General features: G+C 37.4%; 1 protein-coding gene and 1 long non-coding RNA gene across 6 annotated transcripts in view; one reads left to right on the top strand and one right to left on the bottom strand.

Moving 5' to 3' along the window:
• The window catches only part of UBE3C (ubiquitin protein ligase E3C), a 57,169-nt gene that overhangs the window by 24,626 nt on the left and 9,348 nt on the right, over window positions 1–23,195 (top strand). For all 4 annotated transcript variants that reach the window (XR_014540453.1, XR_014540454.1, XM_083579330.1 and 1 more), the window contains exons 12-19: window positions 1,122–1,279; window positions 2,223–2,455; window positions 9,051–9,155; window positions 9,811–9,898; window positions 11,746–11,843; window positions 12,991–13,123; window positions 14,236–14,483; window positions 22,305–22,517. Coding sequence is in view for 2 of the 4 variants with exons in the window: in XM_083579330.1 (XP_083435456.1) it covers window positions 1,122–1,279; window positions 2,223–2,455; window positions 9,051–9,155; window positions 9,811–9,898; window positions 11,746–11,843; window positions 12,991–13,123; window positions 14,236–14,483; window positions 22,305–22,517 (1,276 nt within the window). In the remaining 2 variants the exon portion in view is untranslated. The remainder of the gene's footprint in view (window positions 1–1,121; window positions 1,280–2,222; window positions 2,456–9,050; window positions 9,156–9,810; window positions 9,899–11,745; window positions 11,844–12,990; window positions 13,124–14,235; window positions 14,484–22,304; window positions 22,518–23,195) is intronic.
• LOC310746279 overlaps window positions 9,911–23,195 on the bottom strand; it is a 32,375-nt gene continuing 19,090 nt past the window's right edge. The window contains exons 2-4 of one of the 2 annotated variants that reach the window (XR_014540569.1): window positions 18,035–18,136; window positions 15,365–16,078; window positions 9,911–10,486 (exon numbers count right to left, since the gene is read on the bottom strand). This is a non-coding gene — a long non-coding RNA (uncharacterized lncRNA). The remainder of the gene's footprint in view (window positions 10,487–15,364; window positions 16,079–18,034; window positions 18,137–23,195) is intronic. The other variant, XR_014540570.1, reaches the window with a different exon arrangement.

The following is a 23,195-nucleotide window of genomic DNA, read 5'->3' as shown; positions in this document are numbered from 1 at the left end:
TTACTCATGTATGCTCTCTTTTCCATACCATGTTGATTATGTGGAGGAGCAAACACATGAATGGGAGTTATTATTTCTTTAATGGGGGGCAGCCCTTTTACACTTGCAGAATTTCACTACTGAGCTAGATATTATTATTGATAAACCAACTTAGCTTGCATAAGATGAAATGAAATTATATTTGTTAACCTTACTAGGCCAAAATATGGTTGTTCATGCTGTCTCTTGATCCTGAAGTTGCATCAGTCTCTATAAGTACTGTGATGCACTGATACTGTACACCTATCACGTCTGCCCATCCACCTGGGAATTTACCGTGTTTTTTGCTTTATAAGACTCACTTTTTCCCTTTTAAAAAGTAAGGGGAAATGTGTGTGCGTCTTATGCGGTGAATGCAGGCTGCGCAGCTATCACAGAAGCCAGAACAGCAAGAGGGATTGCTGCTTTCACTGCGCAGCGATCCCTCTTGCTGTTCTGGCTTCTGAGATTCAGAATTTTTTCCCCTTGTTTTCCTCCTCCAAAAACTAGGTGCGTCTTGTGGTCTGGTGTGTCTTATAGAGCGAAAAATACGGTAGCTTTGGTTCCCCTCCCCCCCTCAACTTCAGTGCACCTCATTTTTCCAATTAGAACATGCTATTTAAGACTTCTTAATATGAGTGTCTGTACATTCTGGTATGTTAGTGTCTTCTCTGTAGATATTCATAAAATAGCTTTTAACATTTTTAACGCCTGGCTAAGTGACAGAAAATACCTAATGTTCCGTTGGGATATTCAGCTGCGTGATAACCATCCTGAGAATATTATATAAACAGAAACATAAATGCCAGCATTATTTTATTAGAATCCATGTTAAAAGATAAATTATGAATCTTCCACCTTTTAAATATAAGTAAGTTAAATAAATATTTATTTATTTAATAATTTTGGGTACCTCCCTTCATCCAAAGGCCCAAAAATATTATTTGCAGATTCTAAAAAGCATATTTCATCATTTTAAACTTGTTCCATATTGTGGCATCGGGAAAATAAAAATCACCTTTAGTCCTCCCCCCCACCCCCAGTTCCCAGGTCCTAAGATTAAATTAATGACTGCTCTTCATCTTTTGTTCTGTTCTGTTAAGGTCTATGGTGCCACTCCTTCAGGTGATATCATGTGGCTCACCGATGTCTTTAGAAGATTCTAGTCGGATCATCCCTCTCTTTTATCTTTTTAGTTCCCTGTTTAGTCACTCGCTTATTTCTATACATGATAATGAATTCTTTGGTGATCCTATAGAAGGTAAGAGTATCCTCCTCAACAGCTTTTGTCTAGTGAAATATTTCCCCTCAAAACTCATATTGTTGTTATAAACACATGGTCGTGTGTGTGTGTGTATGTGTATTATCCACACACACCCGGGCTGGAAGTGTACAGTATTTCCCAAAATTCTACAAAACTGAGTAACTGTTGGTTGCCTCATTGTTTTGTTGTTGCTATAATTATACCATAATTTTGAAATATTCTCCTGTTGTTTGTCTGTCCCTGCCCTTTAATATCTCTCAGGAGTGGAGGGGAAATGATGCTGAATTTGCTGTGGTTTTATTCAGGCCTGTAGCAACTTACGACTTTCAAGCTGGACACAACCCATTGGACACACAATAGTCATCTGCAGGGTGCTTAAGCATCCTTTATTTTGGCAATTGAAAGCAGCCAGGCAGTAAAAAGGAGCATTCTGGTGCTTCCCTACATGGTTTGTAGGTGTGTTGGGCTTTTTGGGTTAGAAGTTGTATGGATCTGGTTAAAAAGAAAGTGCCAAACTTGAGTTTTGAAATTGCTGCTAAATTGTCATAGATAAAACAACAGGGAAGGTTTTATTAGACTTGCACTGCTTGTATAAAATTGGCATGCAAAAATGTTAAAACCCAAGCCTTATACTTAATCCGCTATATTAGAAATGTAGCTGACTCTTAGCTACTGTAGATTCTGGCATATAAAACGACTTTTTAACCCCGGAAAAGAGGTTAAAAAGTCTTATACGCTGGGTATGGGCAGTGCGGAACAGCTGCCAATTTGGGGGGTCGTATAATATGCCCAGTTGCCTAATACGCCGGAATCTACAGTACGTTGAAAGCAAAGAGGCATAATTCTGACCAGGGATATTAACATAGATCCAAAATATCTTCTCCAGTTCTGTCTTGTACTTTGGGTCCAGAGAAATAACTTCTAGTTATGTATTGTCTAGTTGTAGGTCCAAGGCAGTCATCGATGATGCCTTTTACGTTAGAAGAACTGGTAATATTATCACGCTGCCTTCGAGATGCTTGCTTAGGAATCATTAAATTGGCATATCCTGAAACCAAACCAGAAGTTCGTGAAGAGTACATTGCAGCATTTAGAAGTGTTGGAGTCACCACAAATACAGAAATGCAACAGTGCATCCAAACAGAACAGAAACGGTGGATTCAGCTCTTTAAGGTACAGTATAGTTTTGATTTATATATAGAACTTCCCTTTTCGTGCACTTTAAACATGGAGATAACACAGGTGATGATGTCTACATATGGAGTTAGCACCTGATTTAATTACAAAGACAGTAAGAGAGATTAGTTTTTTAATTAAAGGGTTTTTTATAGAGTATGTTTCTCCTGATTGTAAAGGCTATTATAAAATAGTATTTCTAGCAGTATACTTTTAATCTAATTGAATTTAAGTGGGATCTTAGAATTGTTAAAAATGCCATTATATCTTGGAACAAGTAGTTTTCTTGAGGAGCTTAGATGCAGAAAGGAGAAGAGATGTAGAAAATGGGTGGTACATTCGTTTCTGATTCAGCTACTGATGTTCAGCTGTCAGTTCTTGCAGATGTTAAATGTCCATAAATAATGAGTATCCTAGGGTCACCATTGTCCTATGGATGACTATTGGCATGTTTAGAGCTTATTGCTGTGCTTCCAGACACAATGCAGTAAAAAGGACCAAACTGAGTAGGGCTTTAGAGATGGGTCTTTTACAGAAATAGATAACATAAGTCGGTTTTTTATTTCATTTTTAAAAGAAACTATTCTGTTAACACAAGGGTGGGGAACATGGGACATTCCAGATGTTGTTGGACTATGGTTGGCTGGGCTGATGATAGTTGTAGTCTAAGAACAACTGGAGGACACCTGGTTGGCAACCCTTTGTTAGTGAATCAGTAGGGCTAATAATACATTCTTCAGTTTCCCCCTATTTTTGTTTTTTTCTCTGTTGAGACAAACAATCTTGGAGCTATGCCCATGGTCCATATTTCATGTACTGTTTTTTGGGGTGTCTGTATGATCTTAAGCTCCTTTTTGAGTACCATACACATTGCAGAGCCTGGCTGAAAAGCTATTGTGTGGATATCAACCACCTATGGGTGCAGCAAACTAAGACTTTGTTTGCACATCAGTTACAGTGCTTCAGGGAGACGAAATGAATAGTCTTCTACCCAGTCTATTTTTTCTTTCTTTTTGGCAACCCAAGGTTGAACAACACTAAGGAGGTGGGTTAAGAATCAAGAATATAACGGTTGTGCAAGAAAGTGCTTGACTTGCCATGAAATTTCTGCAGCAAACACATATAGTCAGCTAAAATTACTCATTAAAGGAGTGGAAGCAGAAGAAATGCATTTTCCAAATTGAATGCTAGATTTACAGTCGGTTTAATACTGGCGACCTCTCACACACTAATGTTCAGTTCGAGTCATCAGCCGTCCCTTCAGGTCTTTTATCACTGCTTTTGTCAAGCTATCTATTTAATTGAAAGAAGTTAATTGAATGAAAATGATCAACTAAGCTTGTATTAATATTGCTAATGGAACTTTCTTCTTGGCCATGTTTGGAGAAAGATGTCATGCTAGACTTTAGGAAAGGCCCATTAATGCTTGCACTTAACCTGATGGGCTAATTAAGGAATGCTTATTCATTCTACAAGTCTACAATAGCCTCTATCCCGCCCATTTTGCCCGATTTTTACAACACATTTCACTTACGAGCATGAACATTATGGACATTACCAGTGATGAGAGTAACTGATAATGTTTTGATTGTGTTGAATACGGTCCTAATGCATCACTAAAGTTAGAATTTTTGCAGATTGATCTAATATCTGTTTGCACAATTTTATTTAATTAGATGTCCTTTCATTATCCTGTTACATGCTCAGTTTGTTAAGCTGTGCAGAGAGGCCCAACATATGTTTTTGTATGTTATGAAATCATGCCATGTCCTTGCGCTGTGCATCATGACATCCATTTAGCAAACTATCTGGTGTTGAAATCTACAAAAAGAACTGTTTTAACGCCTGTGTAGAGTTGTTAAAATTTGGAAAGATTCCAGTGGGTCTTGATAATTAATAATTGTACAAAGAAAAGCAAGTTGCAGAATAACGTTCACCAAAGAAGAAATATATATAGTGCATTTCACTTAATCTGTGTGTATTCTGTGCCTTTAAAAATGGAACTGCACAAGATACACCTCTGTGGCCAAGGAATGGAAACACGTGATCCTCCAGATCTGACTCCCATCATCCCTGAACATACCCCATGGCTGATGGGAGCTTGAGTCCAAGATCTGGAGGGCTACAGGTTTCCCATCCCTTTTGCCCAACACAAAAATGATAGAATCTCAGCAGGTTACAGCAGAGTGCTGATAACACCAAGGTTGCAGGTTAGAACCCCGTATGTGACAGCTGTGTATTCCTGCATTTAAGGAGGTTGGACTAGATGATCCTTGGCTTCCCTTCCAACTCTCTGATCTATATGTCAGATATAACATAGACCCAACCCATTATAATTTCACTTCTATCGTGTTCTGTGAATATAGGAGTCTGTGGTAAACGAATTGAATGAGATTTGTAGAATATAATCTGTAGTACTAAAGGTTTCAAGTCCTGCATTTTTGCATGAGATTCAATTTTTCGCACAAAAGTTGTAGTGGGTGATGCTCTCACTGATAATTGAGTAACCCATCACAAAAAATTCCCATCGCCTAGACATACATGCACAGTTCAATCCTTCTCTTTGAAATCTGCCCCAAGAAGGGAAGAAATCGGTGTCTCACTCAAGCAATGTGCATTCCTGCTTCTAAAGTACAGTAGTAACTTCTTACTTAAAGGAACCAGTTTGCGACAAATTTACTCTTCCTTTCGTGCCAAAGGGCAGCTGAAAGAGAGGGATTGTAGGTGCCACTTCAAAACAAAGAGTTTTATCCTTGTTTGCGTGCTTCTGCTGTTGACAAACCTGACATATCCTTAGTTTCCACTCTCCAATAATTTTTTTAATGAAAAATTGGATACAAACCTATTGAACTAACAAAGTTTATGAATTTGTTTTGTTTCTATCAAAAAAACAAAATGCTTTCACCCATATTCTAGTTCTAAATGTTTTCCAAAAGCTCAAGAGATTCCTAAAATAATATGTAAAAACAACAGAACCTTACTTAAGAGAATAATTTTTAAAGTTACACTGTTACATTTAGTTTGAGTTTCGGAATAAAGAGGGGACAAGATAGAAATTTAGATAATTATTAGGCACGGTATGGAGAAAGTGGATAGAGAATTATCCCTGTCTCTCCCCACCCCAATATAATAGGGCCCAAGATCACCCCATGAAGCTGGTTTGTAGAAGATTCAGGTCAGATAAAAGGAAGTGCAGCACATAGGAATTCACTCCACAGGCTGACAACATGGGTGGCATTAAAAGGGGATGAGACAAATTAATGGAGGATAAGGCAATCAATAAGGTCCGCATAGTTAAAGCTATGGTTTTCCCAGTAGTGATGTATGGAAGTGAAAGCTGGACCATAAAGAAGGCTGATCGCCGAAGAATTGATGCTTTTGAATTATGGTGCTGGAGGAGACTCTTGAGAGTCCCATGGACTGCAAGAACATCAAACCTATCCATTCTTAAGGAAATCAGCCCTGAGTGCTCACTGGAAGGACAGATCGTGAAGCTGAGGCTCCAATACTTTGGCCACCTCATGAGAAGAGAAGACTCCCTGGAAAAGACCCTGATGTTGGGAAAGATGGAGGGCACGAGGAGAAGGGAACGACAGAGGACGAGATGGTTGGACAGTGTTCTCGAAGCGACCAGCATGAGTCTGAGCAAACTGCGGGAGGCAGTGGAAGACAAAAGTGCCTGGCGTGCTCTGGTCCATGGGGTCATGAAGAGTCGGACACAACTAAACAACAACAAAGGCAATCAATGGCCAGGCACTACTTCTATAATCATACACCGCATGCTTCTGAATACTAAATTCAGACGGATTCAAATTACAAGAAGATTTTGCCTAAACATTAGGATCAACTTTCTGACAGTGTTAGAAACAGAGATATGAAAGCTAAGAGCTAAATGGCACTTTAAACCTAGGTTACAGGCGCAACAGCTGAATGTCTAGGCACATCTTTTTAATAACAAGAATACAAAGCTTGAAAATGAATGAACTGCAGCTAAAATATTATGTTCATTTTTCACATGGTCCAGTCCTTCCCCTGCCCACCCCTCTAATATTCTTAAGAGGGTCTCTTCTCCAGTCTTCAGAGAGTGGCTGGAAGTGGGGAGGCAGAAAAAGGTAATCCTTTCCTTCCACTCTGCAGTTTTAATCTGAAATCTTAGGCGCAGTCTGGTATGATTCAGCAGGGCTCTTTATGTTCTTGCCTCTTTTTAGAATAAAGAATGGTTCCCTTTTGTAACCCGCCCCCCCACCCCGCTCTGGTGTGTTTCTGAGCAGGCTTGTAGGAAATTGGTCACCCACCCCCTCAAAAAAAGAAGAAGCCCTAAAGACTATTTCTGCCTCAGATTAATTTCTTTGAATGTCTTTCAGATTACTTCCCTCAGTGCTTGAAAGGTTTCACATGCAATATCTCATGACGTTTGCAATCAGGGCCTAATGGAATCAGTGCTTGAGTGACCAACTTGGCTAACCTGCATTGAATTTTACAAAGGGCAAAAAGTGGTGGAAAAGATTCTGCATAATCATACAGATCTCCTAATGGTCCCCCCACCAGTAGTTTTCTAACCTGTAAAAAGTTCACTTAATAAACCAGGTCATTAAAAAAAATATCTTCAGTATTTGAAAGGAAACCTTTTTGATTGTCCATTAAGTTCTTTTGCTCCTTTTGGCATCTGCCCACTAATGCACCAGTTGAGACATTATTGAAGTAATTACATTTTTTTAAATAAAAAACCCCCTATTGGCTCATAGTGCCATACATCTACTGTGCTGCTTTCAAACTTGATATAACTGCATGGGAAGGGCAGGGATTTTGTTTAGTCTTATAAATTAAAGATGAGTGTCTTAAAATGTTCAATTATGATCTGGGTCTTGGATCATCATATGCATTCTTGGATCTTGTGAATATCACAAGGAAGGGAATATGTAACATCTCTTTTCTAGCATTATTCTTTTCCCTACCTCCAATAATCACCTGTGATCTAGCACTGGTAACTGTTGGAGGAAGTGGATATTTACCTAGGTGTGAATTTCTTTTATGGTCACAAATCGCCTGATGTATGAGATAAATCAACAGGCAAGGTCAACTAAGCCAGTTAGTTACTATGGCAATGACTCAGTGTTTAATCATGTCAGCTCATTAGTCAGTCAGTCTGTCCATGAGTTGGAATCTGTGTTATGTCTTGAAGGTGGAGCAACAGAGATACTTTAGGCTTGTATATATCTGTATCTGTAGAGCCGACAAGCTGTATGTATATATGAACACATAGAACTGTATTACTAAAGCCTTATCTTTTACAGTCGTAAACTATTTTGGATTTTAAGCTGCCTCTGGGTGGTGACTGGAACTGTGGGGCAACTACTTCTATGTGGGTATCTTACTCAGATCTCCTGCCTCCTGAAACTTCGTCCTTATATCATAAGGAGTAGATATTGGCCTGTTCAAATGTAAAACCTTTACAGCAGTGAGCTGCAGCAAGCCTTGGTCTCGTACACTTCCATCTCCTCCTTGGGTGCATTTGTAAAGAGGTGTTAAGAAATACTCAGTTCCATTTTGAAATAATTGCCGCTTGTTGTGACATCTGAAGTGTACAAACTGGTTAATCTTAACTATGGCCTATTCCAACAAACTATAGTAAAGATTACCCACAGTTTATCTGGGTTCAGATGTCATAACAAACAACAGTTAATCTGAAATGGAAGCAATACTTTGCTGAGGCTTACTGTGGCTCGTTTTTATAATGCTGAACCATGGTTTAGCAGTATATCCGAATACAGCCACTATTTAGACAATGACTGCAGTTAGTGCAAAATGAGGTGGTGCAATTGTTGACAGGAATGAGAGTCTGTCAGAATATTATACTTGTGCTTAAAGATTGGCACTGGCTATCTGTTGGCTACCGGGCTGAGTTACTATAGGTACAAAAGGCTCTTAATTGTTTGGGACCAGATTACTTAATAGATCACCTTACCCCATACATACTGATGCGATCACTTTGATCTGTGGAACTTGGGCCATGTCTACATTTGAAAGGATAATTCCCTTAATGTGGCAGCACCTGTCCTTTGGATAGTTGCCGTGACTGTACTGTTTTAGATGTCTGCGGAAAACCTTTCAGTTTCAACTGGCCTATCCAGACGTGTAATTTTGTTTCATCTGCTCTTAAATCTGTTTTAGATGTTTTATTGTATGTGGTTGTTTTTATGTTTTAAATTTGTTTTTAAATGCTTTATTTATTCATTCATTTATTTAGTGTGTGTTTTCTGCCCAGAGAATGGCAGGATGTAAATTTAAGTTAATAAATGGTACAATTGGGTATTGTATTCTAAATTACGTTAAATGAAAATAATTTCGTTTCCTTGACTTTCCTCGAAATCCGATTTTTTTTTTGCATGTTGAGAGATTTCAGTTGTTTTGATGAAGAAGTAATTTTAAGTAATTTATCTAACGAACTTTGGCCAAATATTTGATTACTTAAACATGTCTCTTAAGAACAAAAATACTGTAACATTGTATATTTTAAAACATTGCTGCTTTGTCGGTGGTATTCTGAAAAACAGAAAGTAACAATCTATATTGATATATTTCTGCCATCCAGGTAATCACTAACTTGGTGAAAATGTTGAAATCTAGAGATACAAGAAGGAATTTCTGTCCACCAAACCACTGGCTTTCAGAACAGGAGAACATTAGAGCAGATAAGGTAATACAGATGTGGCTGTTTTAAAAAACTCTTTAAAATCAAACACTGTACAGATTTAAATTCAGTTTCCTTTTAAAATCAAACTCCTGGTATTAATAATCACATAGGTAAAGGTAAAGGTAAAGGGACCCCTGACCATTAGGTCCAGTCGCGGACGACATCACATATGTACTTTAGTACAATTCTGGTGTGCAGGTGTTAACCCGAATCCTTGAAGCATTTGGCATGTTTACATCACTTGTTCACAGTTCTCTATTTGTGATATATTTGTCATGTCCTATGCATGTTTACTAAGAAGAAAGTTGCACTAAGTTCGGTGGTACATACTTGGGAATAATTTTGTGTAGGATTGTAGCATTAATACACAAGATATTTGTCATATCCCCTGATAAACTTGTGATGCCTTGCTCAGTGGCCCAGTGCATATGTAGAGTTAATCAGAATTTAGGAATTGGGAGTGGTGTTTTATTTGAGTTGAGCATTATTTTAATACATGGTGTCTGTTTTCCTAGGACATGGTTTGCAGTATCCTAACAGAGCTGTATGTCATTTGAAACTTTGTTTCTGATAATGATCATGATTAAACTGCAGGAAATACTTTTGTCTTAAGGTTTTGACATGAAATATTTAACTGTTATATTTAATAAACAACTAGGTTACACAGCTTTATGTGCCATCAGCCAGGCATGTATGGAGAGTGAGAAGAATGGGAAGAATAGGACCTCTGCAGTCTACTCTAGATGGTAAGACAATATTGCTTTGCCTCGGAAACTGAAGATGTTGCATCTTTTCTTTCTTTTAATAAATGGAGAGCCTGTTTCTGGAATGTGAGCTTTCCCAATCTGTTGATACAGCATTTAAGAGAATTTGTGCTCCAGTCACAATGCAGTTCATTGGCAATAGCATGCTTCTGAATTGTAGTTGCTGGGAAACAATACATTGTGCTCATGTCCTCTTTGGGGCTTCCCCAAATATCTGGTTGGCCAATGTGGGACAACTAGACAGGATGCTGGACTAGATGAACCCATGGTTTGATGATGTAGGATTTTTCCTACATTCATGCCAGCAGTTGTTAATATACCAACAGCCTCTGGGATTGAGTGAGCTAAATTTTACCTAGACAATTGATGGTACCCACTAAAGACCAGTATCTTTTTACATGGCCAGTTGGTAGGTCCTTGAAATTCCACTGTATTTGATGTCCTCTTATCTGTGCAACTGGCAGATTTGCATCCAAAATCGGTTTTCTCTGCCTGTTCACTTTAATTTCTTGATGAAATAAAGGCTTAATCTTCCATAGGTTGTTCCTCTACCTTTCTTGACTGAATGCCCTTGAAATGAAAAAAGATGTGATCAACATGATTGTGTGAAGAAGGGCACATAACAGTGTGTTTATGATTTGTTTAATCCCACTTGACTCCATATGGGCTAGAATCAATTAGTGTGAAAGAACCACTGACTCACATATGGCTATGTTTATTTGTGCTTTTTCATTTACTTAAATGGCAAGCTCTTGAGTTCTAAATGTCTTGTGTATTGATGACTCCATCCCATATTTCTCTTTAAAGATGGAAACGTTGATGGGGCAATGTAGATAAAATTGACTAATTGACCAGAATAATTGAACTGCTGAAGTTAGATAGTGGTTTACCTTTGCTGTACATGCACTTTGTTTTAAAACGCTTTTAACCCTTAGCTTAATAGATAGCATACGTTGACTGTAATTAAAACTGTTTACTGAAAGTTAGGAAAACACTCATTCCAAGGGCTTACAATATTGGTATTTGCCAAAAATTCCCAGCTCTGTTTCTGTTGCACTAAATAGGTACTCTTAACAGCTCTAGTTAAAAATAGCTTGAGGAGCTGAAAAGTATAGTATCTGTTACTGCTGATGCTTGCTGTTGAAAGGCCAGCTAGTCACTGCTACCCTGCAAACAGATGATGATGATGAATTGCTTCTGCTTTAATACTCAAGTCATACATACCAGTCTTCCAAGAATTTTTACCATTCCTGCAGACAGTGTCTGCCTATGCTTGGGAATAGATTTTTAATCATTCACTCAAATAACTGAAATTTTGTACTTTTTTTGTTTGGGGAGTTTTCAGTCCCAACCAAATTGGTTTGCCTTTGTCCACATGAACATTTATATGAGGTGTACAGTTTAACACAGACTACACCTCTCTTGTTCCAGTGACTATAGCCAGGACTCAGTTAGGGCTATACAATCAAGTGTGTGCATTTGTATACCTGGTGGGACTTCCTACAGTTTCATTTCTGAACTACAGTGTCTCACTTTGCATTGGAGACCACTCCCAGTATCCTTTGAGTTTGGGAGCTATGTGCTGAACAGCACAAAGTATGCGGATGGTTCAGTAGGAAGAAATGCCACCAAGTTGTAAGAATATGAGCAGTAACTCCCCACACAATTTGGATCTCAGTTTATCATTGCTTTATACAGTCAGCAAGCTTGGCTCTTTGTATGGAGTGGTGTCTTTACCATCCAGAGAAGAATGGAAAGGTAGTATATTGTATTGTGCACTAAAACTGAGCTCTCTCTCCCTCTCCCTCTCTGACTTTCAATTTAAAAAGTGGGGTTGGATCCAGCACCTCTTTCCGTGTCTGAGGAACGACAACTTGCAATATTGACTGAGCTACCTTTTGTGGTTCCTTTTGAAGAAAGAGTAAAGGTACATCATCTCTTTAAGTATTGTACTTTTGATAGTTATCATAAACCAATGTATTTGCTAAATACAGAATCTTGCTACATGATTTGTAAAGGACCCTGTTCTGCAATACAGAAATAGGCGATCTTTCTGGGTGATCCTATCATTCCAGATGCCATTTTAAAATCATAAGTGAGTGGTGGCATGGTTCAAAGGTTCTTCAGTTTTAGTGCCTCTGTCTTAAAGCGGCCTGGGATGTTTGTATGTGTCTCTTGGTGTGAGATTTTCTTTTTTAAATCCTAGATGTGCCAAAGCTATTCTTCGCACCTCCTCTCCCAGCCTGGTGTAATGAAGGTGTTTTGGACTACAGCTTTCATTAGTGTGCCTAATGCTCACAGACGATGGGAATTGTAGCCCAAAACACCTGCAGGGCACCAGGTTGGGGAAAGTTGCCTTATGTGATCACAGCTGTGTATGCCTTGCTGGTGTTGAACAGTCATTTGCTGTTCTGGTTGCAGAGGATGGGCAACACTAGAGAAACAAAGTCCAAAGCGCTGTTATATTTCAGAATGGGGAGTGCCTTTTTTGGGATGGGGTAGGGGGATCCTGACCTCGACCTATAATTTAGTTATAACTTTGAAAATCATCAGCCCTTTGAAGTATACCACAAAGTGCCTATTGTTTAAAGGGCTGTCTTCATCTTCTTAGTTTAAAAAAACTGTAATAACTTTCTAAGGTTCTTTTGTTGACTCTACAGCTTTCAGCTAATTAGCAAACTGAATTCCCAGAATTGTGCTGCCATCAGTGTGTGCTAGTCCTATCAAGGAAATGAAAGATAGTTTCATGGGAGAAATAAATCACTGTTTCCCAAAAGGACAATGATAAATGGAGGGGAAACGTGTTGTTTCGCTTTGGTGCAAGACTTACAAGTGGTACAGAACAGAATTATAACTTGAAACTTGCATTCGTCAAGTTTCTTAATGCAGGCATAATACTTTTTTTAACTATTCCCTATACTAACAGTTTACACACATTAACAAACTCTCCAGTATATTATCATTAAACACAGTTTAGAAAGCAAGCTGGAATGTTGTGAAGTTGTGGGATATTGAAAATCCATATTTAAATGGGATTACTTTTTCTCTCCCTTTTATTACTCGATTTATACAAGATATTTCAAAGGCTGATCTATGCTGACAAACAAGAGGTTCAAGGAGAAGGCCCATTTCTGGATGGAATTAATGTCACTATTAGGAGAAATTATATTTATGAAGATGCGTACGACAAACTTTCCCCTGAAAATGGTAATGTGTTTTTAAATTAATGCTCAAATAAGTTCATAGTAATAAAATCACTTGCCTTGGGAACTATAAAAATATGAGCCATATACTATTTTCTTGCATGGAAAAGCTTACATCCAGCTTGTGGGCCAATTTGGTTAGTGCACCATATGAAGATGAATAATTTTCTACCTTGGAATTCCGTCTGTCTGTCTGTCTGTCTGTCTGTCTGTCTGTCTGTCTATCTATCTATCTATCTATCTATCTATCTATCTATCTATCTATCTATCTCCACCGGGCACTTGTGAAGCTGTGTTCTATTTTGGGATTTTAAAAAAGCTTTTTAAAAATGAAAATAAAAAAGCCTGTTGCACATTAATTTTGCCTAGATTTCTTCAATGTGTTGCCTGTTTTTTCACATGTTGTGAGTGGATATTCATACTTTCAGTAGGATTTCAAACATTTAATTTGTGAACAGCTTACTGGTGGATAGACTGTTGTAAGTTGAAAGAGCTCATGATCTGAATAAAAGCAGGCAGTTTTGCTTCATCTTTCAAGGTGAACATTCGGTGGTGAAGCTGTACTTGCTTTCTAATTAAGGACAGAACCATTGTAGAAATGTTAAGTTCAGTGAGCAATAAAAACAGAGGGGCTTCATTCAGTCGTTCAGTTCCAGAAATAAACCTTGTAAGTCTTAAGATGGAGTCGTCTGATGGGAGTTATCTAGCAGCACCTTACAGGGGCGCAGGTTCCTCATCACTTATGTAGAACAACTTGTCCTGAAGAAAGCCTGAACCAAATGCACCTTTAATTTTTGTTTAAGTGGAACTGCAATTGTTTTATAACATTAGGCATGTCAATAAGGTCAACAGACTTCATAGCATGTTTTAAAGGGGCTACTTTACCCACCAGTGGATTTTTGTAAAAAACAAAACAAAAAACCAACATGAGGGAATCCATTACATTGGGACAATATTGATGAGTTTTAGCTCATGAACTTTTAGATTGCATATTTTATTAACCCTTTAGGCACACCACTGTATGGCATTTCTTCAGAAAGTTGTTTTTAAATGCATGCATGTGTAAAGAGTTGTGCATTTGCAAATGCTTACATAACTTGTTTTCTCTTTCTCTAGAACCAGATTTGAAAAAACGAATTCGCGTCCATTTACTTAATGCCCATGGTCTAGATGAAGCCGGTATTGATGGGGGTGGAATATTCAGAGAATTTCTGAATGAACTGCTTAAATCAGGATTTAACCCTAACCAAGGTTTTTTTAAGACCACTAATGAAGGACTGCTTTACCCTAACCCTGCTGCACACATGCTCATTGGAGAGTCATATGCAAGGCACTACTATTTCCTTGGGAGGATGCTTGGAAAGGTAAAAATAAATAAAATTGCAGATATGTATGAGTAGGAGCTGCTTGTGTAGTATATGAGATAGAAGTGGATTTTTTAATGGAATTTTTTCAGAAAGGAAAGTACTTGGGAAACAATAATAGGTTTGTATCCATTTTCTTTGAACTTTCTCTGAAGAGGAGGGCGTCTTCATTTTGATCTTGTGTTATATTTGCTTTAACAATATTGATAGCTAAATGCGCACAGCTGTATTCTTCATGCATGACATTCTTACTACTTGTGGGGTTACTTTCTTAATGCTCTATGTTTTAAGTGAAAAGATACACACACCATTTTTGGCTAAGACATTTTCCAAGTTGAATCGCCTTCACACACAAAATTAACAAGACTTCATTAGCAGGTTAGAGATTATGAACTCTGAATGATCACTGGTGTCAGATAAATTTCTTTTTCAGGCAGACAGTGATAGATAGATATGATAATGAACTCTCTGATTTGATAGGGTTTCGTTCATAGAATCTCAAGCCTGGTCATAGTGTCAAGTTTTAGTTTTTCAGCGTCAGGAAAAATGCATTTGATTTCCACCAAGATGATTCATTTTCCTTCCCAACCCAACCCAGCAACTTTTTTTCTTGTCTCTAGTGCATGGAGCACGACCTAAGGTACTACAACAGCACTGAGCTGAGATAAATTAAACAAAAGAACAGGATTATATTAATTACCATTGTTCCTGATTCTCTAGTTCCTCCCTTAACTTCCAGTATTGACAGTCATTTCATTGAGCTCCCACAGTGACACCAGTTGCACAGAGGGGTGAAGGTGCAGTAGAACAATTTCACTCATTGTTTTTAGGTGTACACCCAAGATATTTTAAGTGTACATCAAAACATGTAAATCACGAACCTCACAGGTGTGTCTTTGCAAACTTGTGTCATCGGGAGCCTTGTTGAGTTGGAGCACTCTTGACTGCACACTCTGGATTTGTCTCAACCTGGTGTGTGAAATGGCCTTTGCCATCTGGCCATATCAAGGCTCCACATAACAACACAAGAGAACAGTGTGTGCTGATCTCGGAGCTACTTGTAACTGCTAGAGTAGACATGTATTGGATCTGGAAAACTTGCCTCGCCAACATCTAAAACACAAAAGCTGCTATATTTTACCTGGATATTAACAGGTTAATTGTTAAAGTATTAAAAGGGGAGTTGGGGAAGTTTGACTTTGGGTTGGGAAAAGTGAGTGTCATGGCTGTTCTTATACTTTGAAATCAGAAGGAACCCAGTTACTTATCATTTTGAAAGCAGTCAAATATTGATGAATGTGTGTTCTGTGTTTACATAAGGCACAAAATGACTACGTTATTTAATAATTAGCTGTACCCAGGTGCAGAAACACCCTTTAACTGGCATGTTTGGAAAGCTGATGAATTCAGTAGCAAGATAAGGCACGGTTTTACTATTTGGTCCCTGCCAGTATTGTGGTTTTAGTTAAAGACTTTATTAAATTCTTCAGTTTTATAAAAATGCTTACCTTTTATCCATTTGCAAATAATTTTTGAAATGCTGCAGTTGTTTAGTCTTTGTATAAATAAACTGCATGCCATACAAAGGAAGCCGTCTGAAATCCACAGAAATTTCTTATTTGTATAAATAAAAAATGCAGAGAGTGTTGCTGCTAAGAGCTCTATTTATATGACAGTGTTATCAGAAAACAAATACATTAACATTGAATGATTTACCTATATTCTGTGTAGCCAGCCATTCAGTGGTAATCACCTAGTATATTTTAGTTAGTGTTGAATACTTCTTACCCCAAATATTTTTAATCCCCCCAAACGTTTATTATTAAATAAAATAAAGAGCATAAAGAAATACTACTACCGGAGAATGAAAGCAGCATAGGGTAGGACATTATCATTGATTTTGTTCTAAAATATTACAAAAATACCCATTTTACCATAAACATGGCTTATATGTATTCTTTTGTAATAAGTTATCTTAGTTACTATGGATCAAATTTTCTCAACCCATGCAGATACCCATTTTTATTTTTTTTAAACTCTCTTGTTCCAGTTCTGTCTTGAATAAATTGTATTATATCCCTGGCAATTTATAATAATACACATTAAAAGCTCTTCATTGTGGTAGTTGCAATTTTGAAAGAATATTACCCCCTCCAAATATCTCTGAATTATAGATGCTTTATATCACAGTCCTAACCATGTCTACTAAGAAGCACGTCCTATTGAATTCAGTGGGGCTTACTCCTAGGTAAGAAAGGTTAGGATTGCAGCTGTAACTAGGTAATTAGGATTACCACATTTATAGAACAATCCTATGCACTTCTACTTGAAATAAGTCATATTCAGTTCAGTGAGGCTTACTTTTAGTTATGGAGGGTATAAGGTAATAGATTCATTGGCTCAATAAATCAGTTTAAAACATTTTGATAGACTAATATTGATCAAATAGGCAGCAGATTTTGAAAATAAATTCAGGTTGAACTTTCAGACGGCAGCAGAGACATTATGAAACTGCAGGGAATATCTGAAGGTGATGGCAACTACAGCATAACCAAGTGTCTGAAAATGTTGAGTTACTGTTTCAGAACTGTTTCACTTGCATGCTTTTCTTCCAAATGATTAAAAAATCATTTGCCTGAAACTCATATGATTAAGTATGGCTGCAATCCCAACTCCACTTACCTGGGAGTAATTGAATCTAGTGCTTTGGAGCAGAGATGGTTCATTTTTGTATGTGGCAATATTACTCAACTTCCAAGAACTTCATGGCAGACACAAATTTTAGAGGGAAGGTTTTCTCCAGTACTGCATTTCCACCATGGGAAAAGCATGTTGAACTTTCATGTCATGCAGTTGATGAAGGACCAGGTGATTTGCTAGAAAACTAGACACTCCTAAGGGGAACAGGAGCAGATCAGATATCTGAGCCTACTCTATGCTTTGAAGAACTCCTAGGTTGGCTCTATCCTTCTTTATCGTCGCCTCAAATAGATGTCAAAGAAAAACTAGAAATTTTTTTTGTAATCTTTTTAAGTCTCCTAAAATAATTTTTAAAAATGCCATTAAGTAAACTGCCTGATATCCTACTTTGGTTGTTTGGGCCTTTTTATTCAATATGTTAATATCACAAATAAATGTGGTCTTTGAATAATTTCAAAATAGTATGAATTTGCTAATGATTCAGTAGTATAAGAACTCAGTATTGTTCAACAGATTTTAAAAATTCCCTAACTTATTTTTGAAATGGTTTTAACATAACTAATATGCTTGTCTTCCCTATACCAGTTCCTTTCACATAACCAATTATCTTTTCATTACAAATGGCTAAACTTAGTACCAGCATTTATAAATATGTGTCTAGCACTAAAGGACTACTAAAAGTGTGGTATTTTAACACTAAATCTTTGAAAGGGAAAAGATTGTATTGATTGATTGTGATATTTATTGGGTCATAATGTATTTAAATTTTCTTTAATGCATATGTTAGTGATTGTTTACTGTGATAAAGTGCACAAAGGTCTCTGCAAGCAATTCTACATGGAAAGAATTACCTCATGTCAGTGGTCACTTCTCAATTAAAAGTTCCATTAGCAGATGATTCCAGCTTCTGGTTTGTGTACTGATTGCATTTTATAGCTCCTAAATCAGGCTTCCTAGACAGGGAATAAATAAACAGTTAAAGTATGTGGTAATGGCATCCTGATCTTCTTTTGCCTTTGGAAACACCTAGGTCCATTTAAGTCAATTAAGTTCAGAATATTTAGTGGAATAAATTGTCATGTTTGAACTCTTACTGAAAATGAGTACTCTGCTGATTTGAAGATATTGATTCCTCTCAATACGTGTTCCCACCACATGGATTAATTATAATTACCTCTGCCCACTTGTTGTTTTTTTAAACAAATGCTTCATATAGAAAAGTTATACTTCTTGCTGGTAATTTTATTCTTCATGAACTTGCAACAGGATAATTCTTTTGAACAAACTAATTCTGGGACACTCGTGCTCTTAAGGGCCTGTGGCTATCCGTGCAGAGTGGCAAAAACGCTTCCTTAATGCGGATCATTATAGGAAATTGTAGTCTTGTGATTCTTGCTCTGTGCACAGAAACAGATGTGCAGATGTGTGAAATATGACTTTGAAACTTCTGCTTGGAAGATAAGCACAAGTCCTCCCATATCTGTTTGTACTTTTGGTTATCTGTAAAAATGACTACAGAAGCTGCTGGAGAAGTAGCAACAGCAATTAGTATGATTATTGTAGAATATTTAGAAGCAAATCTGTGTAATTGAAACACCAGAGGCCCGTAACGTTGTCCTGTGTGTCTGCTTATAATAGAAGTGCGTAGCTATTTTTCTGTTTAATATGTGTGAGTAATAGTTTCTTTCAGTGTAAAAGAGTAAATTAATCATTCAGGGGATCGTGAATTTGATGAAAGGAGCAATAAATGAAATAAATAAATACTGAGGATTGTATGCAATCACTGTGTGAGCTGAAGGCAGTTTCTCCAACTGTCTTTTTCTGTTCCCACGCCCACCCCTGAACAGTGGGGCCATGCCATATGGGGACTGCAGTGTGGTTGTGGTTGTTGTGGAATTCACGTGAAATTAAGTGGAGCACCATTGGGTCAAGATCCCTCCATCTGCTTTCAGGTGATTCTCCTTCCCACTGCAGTGCCATATGACACACACCCCCATTAGCCTGTGGTTCTGAAGAGGGGTTTGAGGGGTAGAGAGAGCTGCTGGCAGGAGGGGAAGGGGGGAGTAGAAAAGTTGGCTGCACAGTTTTCCACTTGTACAACCATTGAATATAAGTATGGGTGTTTAAGTAAAAGGATATAGCAGTGTAATACATCGGGGGAAATGTGTTGGAGACTGGACAAAAAAGTATGATTTAACAAACAAGTAAAATAGAATGTTTTATGTTAGTATTGCAATTTTTTTCAACTGTAAAAATACTAAGTTTGTCTTAATATTATGCTTTATATTAAATCTGAACATTAGGCTGCTGGGGCTGTAGAAGGAGGCCATATTAGGGGAATAGTTAAGAAAAAATAAAATAAAAAGCCTGTAAAATGATACAGTGGATGCATTTGAATGTCTACATTAAATCACAACTTAGCAAGACACGACTGAGCTTCAGCAGACCTTAGACTTGCATGCTTCTTCTCCCATGTGGCCATAATGAGTTCAGAAGCAACCATCTTAGCTTAACAGCATTTTGCACGCTTAAGAAAAATCGCTACCAAGAGCTTCCAAACTTTTCTTCCTGGCTGCATGGGAGAAGCAGCAGGGAGTGCTCAAGCCTGATGTATTTTTAGTTTTTAAATTTGAAAATGAAGGACCAAGGTGAGCTTGGCTTGATCAAGAAACCCCAGAAGTCTGGGCATGTGTGCACCTACTGCAATGTGTGGCTTATTATATTTTGCCATGTAGAAAGAGAAGAGCTTAACTGTGACTAACTTATCAAAGAACTGCTATACATTTCGCAGATGCCTATTTTAAAAACTTAGCTTTTACACTAATTGGAATATTAACTATTCATCTCACCTTGTTTATACAATGAATGTTTCTTTTGTCTTTTATATTTGGAGAAACTTGGCTATGGGAAACTGTGCCATCTTGATTATAATTTTAATTAAACACAATCAAGGTGGCCTAAAAATGTTTTATATAGTTTTTAGATTAAGTTATAAATGTTTGCTGTGGAGCTACCTGAAGATTGATAGATCTGCATTTGAAAAGCATTATTTTTATATTGATTCTTAATGTAGTAAATTACTAAAGTTATTTGGCAGCAAACAGAAATGGCCTGTGATGTTGTTCACATTTATTCTCCTGATAGCACCACAATTTGCATTAATTGCATTGCTAGTGCACTCACTTATATTAAAAGGCTTCTACGATAATTAATCCTTTTTATTTCAAATCATTTTGGCACAATTTCCAGCAATAAACACTCATAAAAGACAGACACTTGAAAAATAACATGCAGGTTCTTTCAATATACCTATTGCTATTTTCCCTTGACAAGGAGTTATTGATAGGCTTCTAGGAGCCAGTGTTAACATGTGGCTAAGAATTAAGACCCATATGAAAAATGGTAAGTGGATTATTTTGCATAAAAAATAGACAGTTCTTGAATCTGTGTAATTAACCTGTGTTTAGAAAATACCTTGATTTATGCCTACATTTGTATTTCAGTTGCATACATTATGGAAATTTAATTTATAATCCATTTAGCTGATGTGATCATAGTGTTTAGGGCCATCATTTATTAGTGCTTGTATATTAAATGCTTTAAATGCCTAAACCTGACTTGTGTTGGGGGTGGGGAGGGGGAATATATATATAAGGATGCAGAAGTATTTGGTGAGTCAGTGATTAAATTCAGCTTCAGATTTCAGGTAGCTTTGATATATTTACCAAAGTTGTGGAGTGTGTGTCTCTGTTACTAATTCAGAATAGCAAACTGTGACCATACAGATTGCAAATTAATGATTTACACTTGAAGTTTACTTTTTCAGCTACACAAAGAAAGGTTTCAGTTTTCATCCCTTTCCTAAACATGCCTCCTTGGCTTTGATCTTGTTATTCATACATTCTTGGGGCTAAACTGTCACACAGTGTTTGTGTGTGAAGGTATTTTGATAGGGCATCATTAGGAGATTTGTGCTTTTTACTGCCCTTCGTGGTTCTTTAATTTTTTCTTGACCCTGAATACAGAAAGTTTATGAAGATTTGCATTTGGAAATAGAAGGAAGGAGCTCCTCTGTGCTCATATACATGCTGTTAATGAGAGTAATTATGGCAGCTCATCCAAGAGCAGAAACCTAAAGACCTAGAGCGGAGGACTATAGGACATACAGCTAATTACAAATGAAACAAACAAACCCAGAGTAGCACAATCTGCAGCTTCCAGTGTTTAATTGAAAGCTGTCATTAGCTATCACTTTATGGTCAGATAGATAGGCGCATCATTCTGAATGTCTAGGTGAAAGCAGTATATGTCTACCATTGATAAATAGGGTGGCACATAATTCAGTTTAATACTATAACAGCCAATAAATGCATAGGAATTACGGACTCTTAGCATATAGAGCGTGGGGTTGGTGTTTGCCTATCCAAATTCCTGGTGAGGTATGGAAAAGAAAGGCCGTTATATTTTAAGGGCCAGAAAACATTCTAGCAGTGAATTGACTGAGTGACCCAAGGACATTGGTTCACTTGTAGGAAAACTTGAATTTGAAGCTGCTAGATAGCAGCAGTGGTGCATACCTACTTTTGAAGACTTTTTCTAACTTCGATTTTAATGCATTATCGGTAGATAGCACACTGATTTTTAAAAAATGTGCCACCTTTCTGTTAGACACCAGTCACCAAGGCTACCTGACCAAAAAAAAAAAAAACAACCCTAACTTTACTGCTTTTATAAAATAACAGTAAAACAATAGCAATATTCATAGCCTTGTAATATTTCATACAATGTAGATGCATTAAAAAGTTTGTACATAATTAACCATATGCCTCTCTCGCTCAGGGTTTGTTACTGCATTTAGCTCTTCTGTCCAAGTGCAGAATTTGGCATGGGGTATGGATTCCCATGTTGTGAGAATCTCTCCTTTCATGTAAATAAATGGGGGGGACACATGTCTTTACTGGGTGGAATCTCAAAATATAAAATGGGGTGGGTGGGGGAACCTGTATAGCACTCCCATAGAAGGAGATGTCTTGCTAAGTTTCTGAAGTGAAAGGACATAGTAAATACTTAGCTTCTGAAGTATATAAAAATAATTCTCAACTTTACATATTTTTTTTAAAGGCTTTATATGAAAATATGCTTGTCGAGCTTCCATTCGCCAGTTTTTTCCTTTCAAAGTTGTTGGGAACAAGTGCAGATGTGGACATTCATCACTTGGCTTCACTAGATCCCGAAATGTACAAAAACCTACTTTTTCTCAAGAGCTATGAAGGGGATGTGGAAGAACTTGGGCTGAATTTTACTGTGGTGAATAATGAATTGGGGGAAGCACAGGTAAGGGACTTTGGCTTTTAATTTCTCAGCAATGTTTCTGTTCAGATGTCATAATGATAAAGTATATCATTATGATCAATGACTTGGAGTCAAAGCATACAGGCACTCTTTGTATCGATACTCATCAAACTAGCTCTTATGGCAAGTCATATGCCTTTAGATACAAGCTTTGGTTGTTATAGGGGAAATTATTACATAATTTTTGTATTTAAATTAAAAATGCTTTGCATCAACCTCAAGTTCTTCAGTTTCATCAGAAGCACTTACACATTGGGATATGCAGAGAATACTGCTTTACAAGTGCCACAAAGTGTTTGCCTGTTTGCCTTGCCTGTTGAATTGTTTTCATAAATAGTTGTAGCTGATGACTCTAAAATGTTGGTATGGAATACTGAATTTGTAGACATTCAGGATGCTATGAAGGGCAATTCTACATGGTAGGTAATGACTCGAATAGAAAACCCTAATAGTTGGTTAGAGTATATGAGTTAGAGTATATGAGCTCGAATACAAAAGAACTGGGCAATTAGTTCCAGAGGAACTTTGCATTGTTCTTTTCGAACAGGAACCCCTGCTATGCGGCAAATGCTCACTGAAACAGAGGAGAATTTGAAAAGCAGTGTGTGATGCGGTAAGGGGGTCCTGCCTAAGCCCTTGGGTGCACCTAAAGTATCTCGT

This window comes from Podarcis filfolensis, assembly GCF_964270895.1.
Source record: "Podarcis filfolensis genome assembly, chromosome: 12".
NCBI lineage: Eukaryota > Metazoa > Chordata > Lepidosauria > Squamata > Lacertidae > Podarcis > Podarcis filfolensis.
This window is presented reverse-complemented; position numbering and strand designations above follow the sequence as displayed.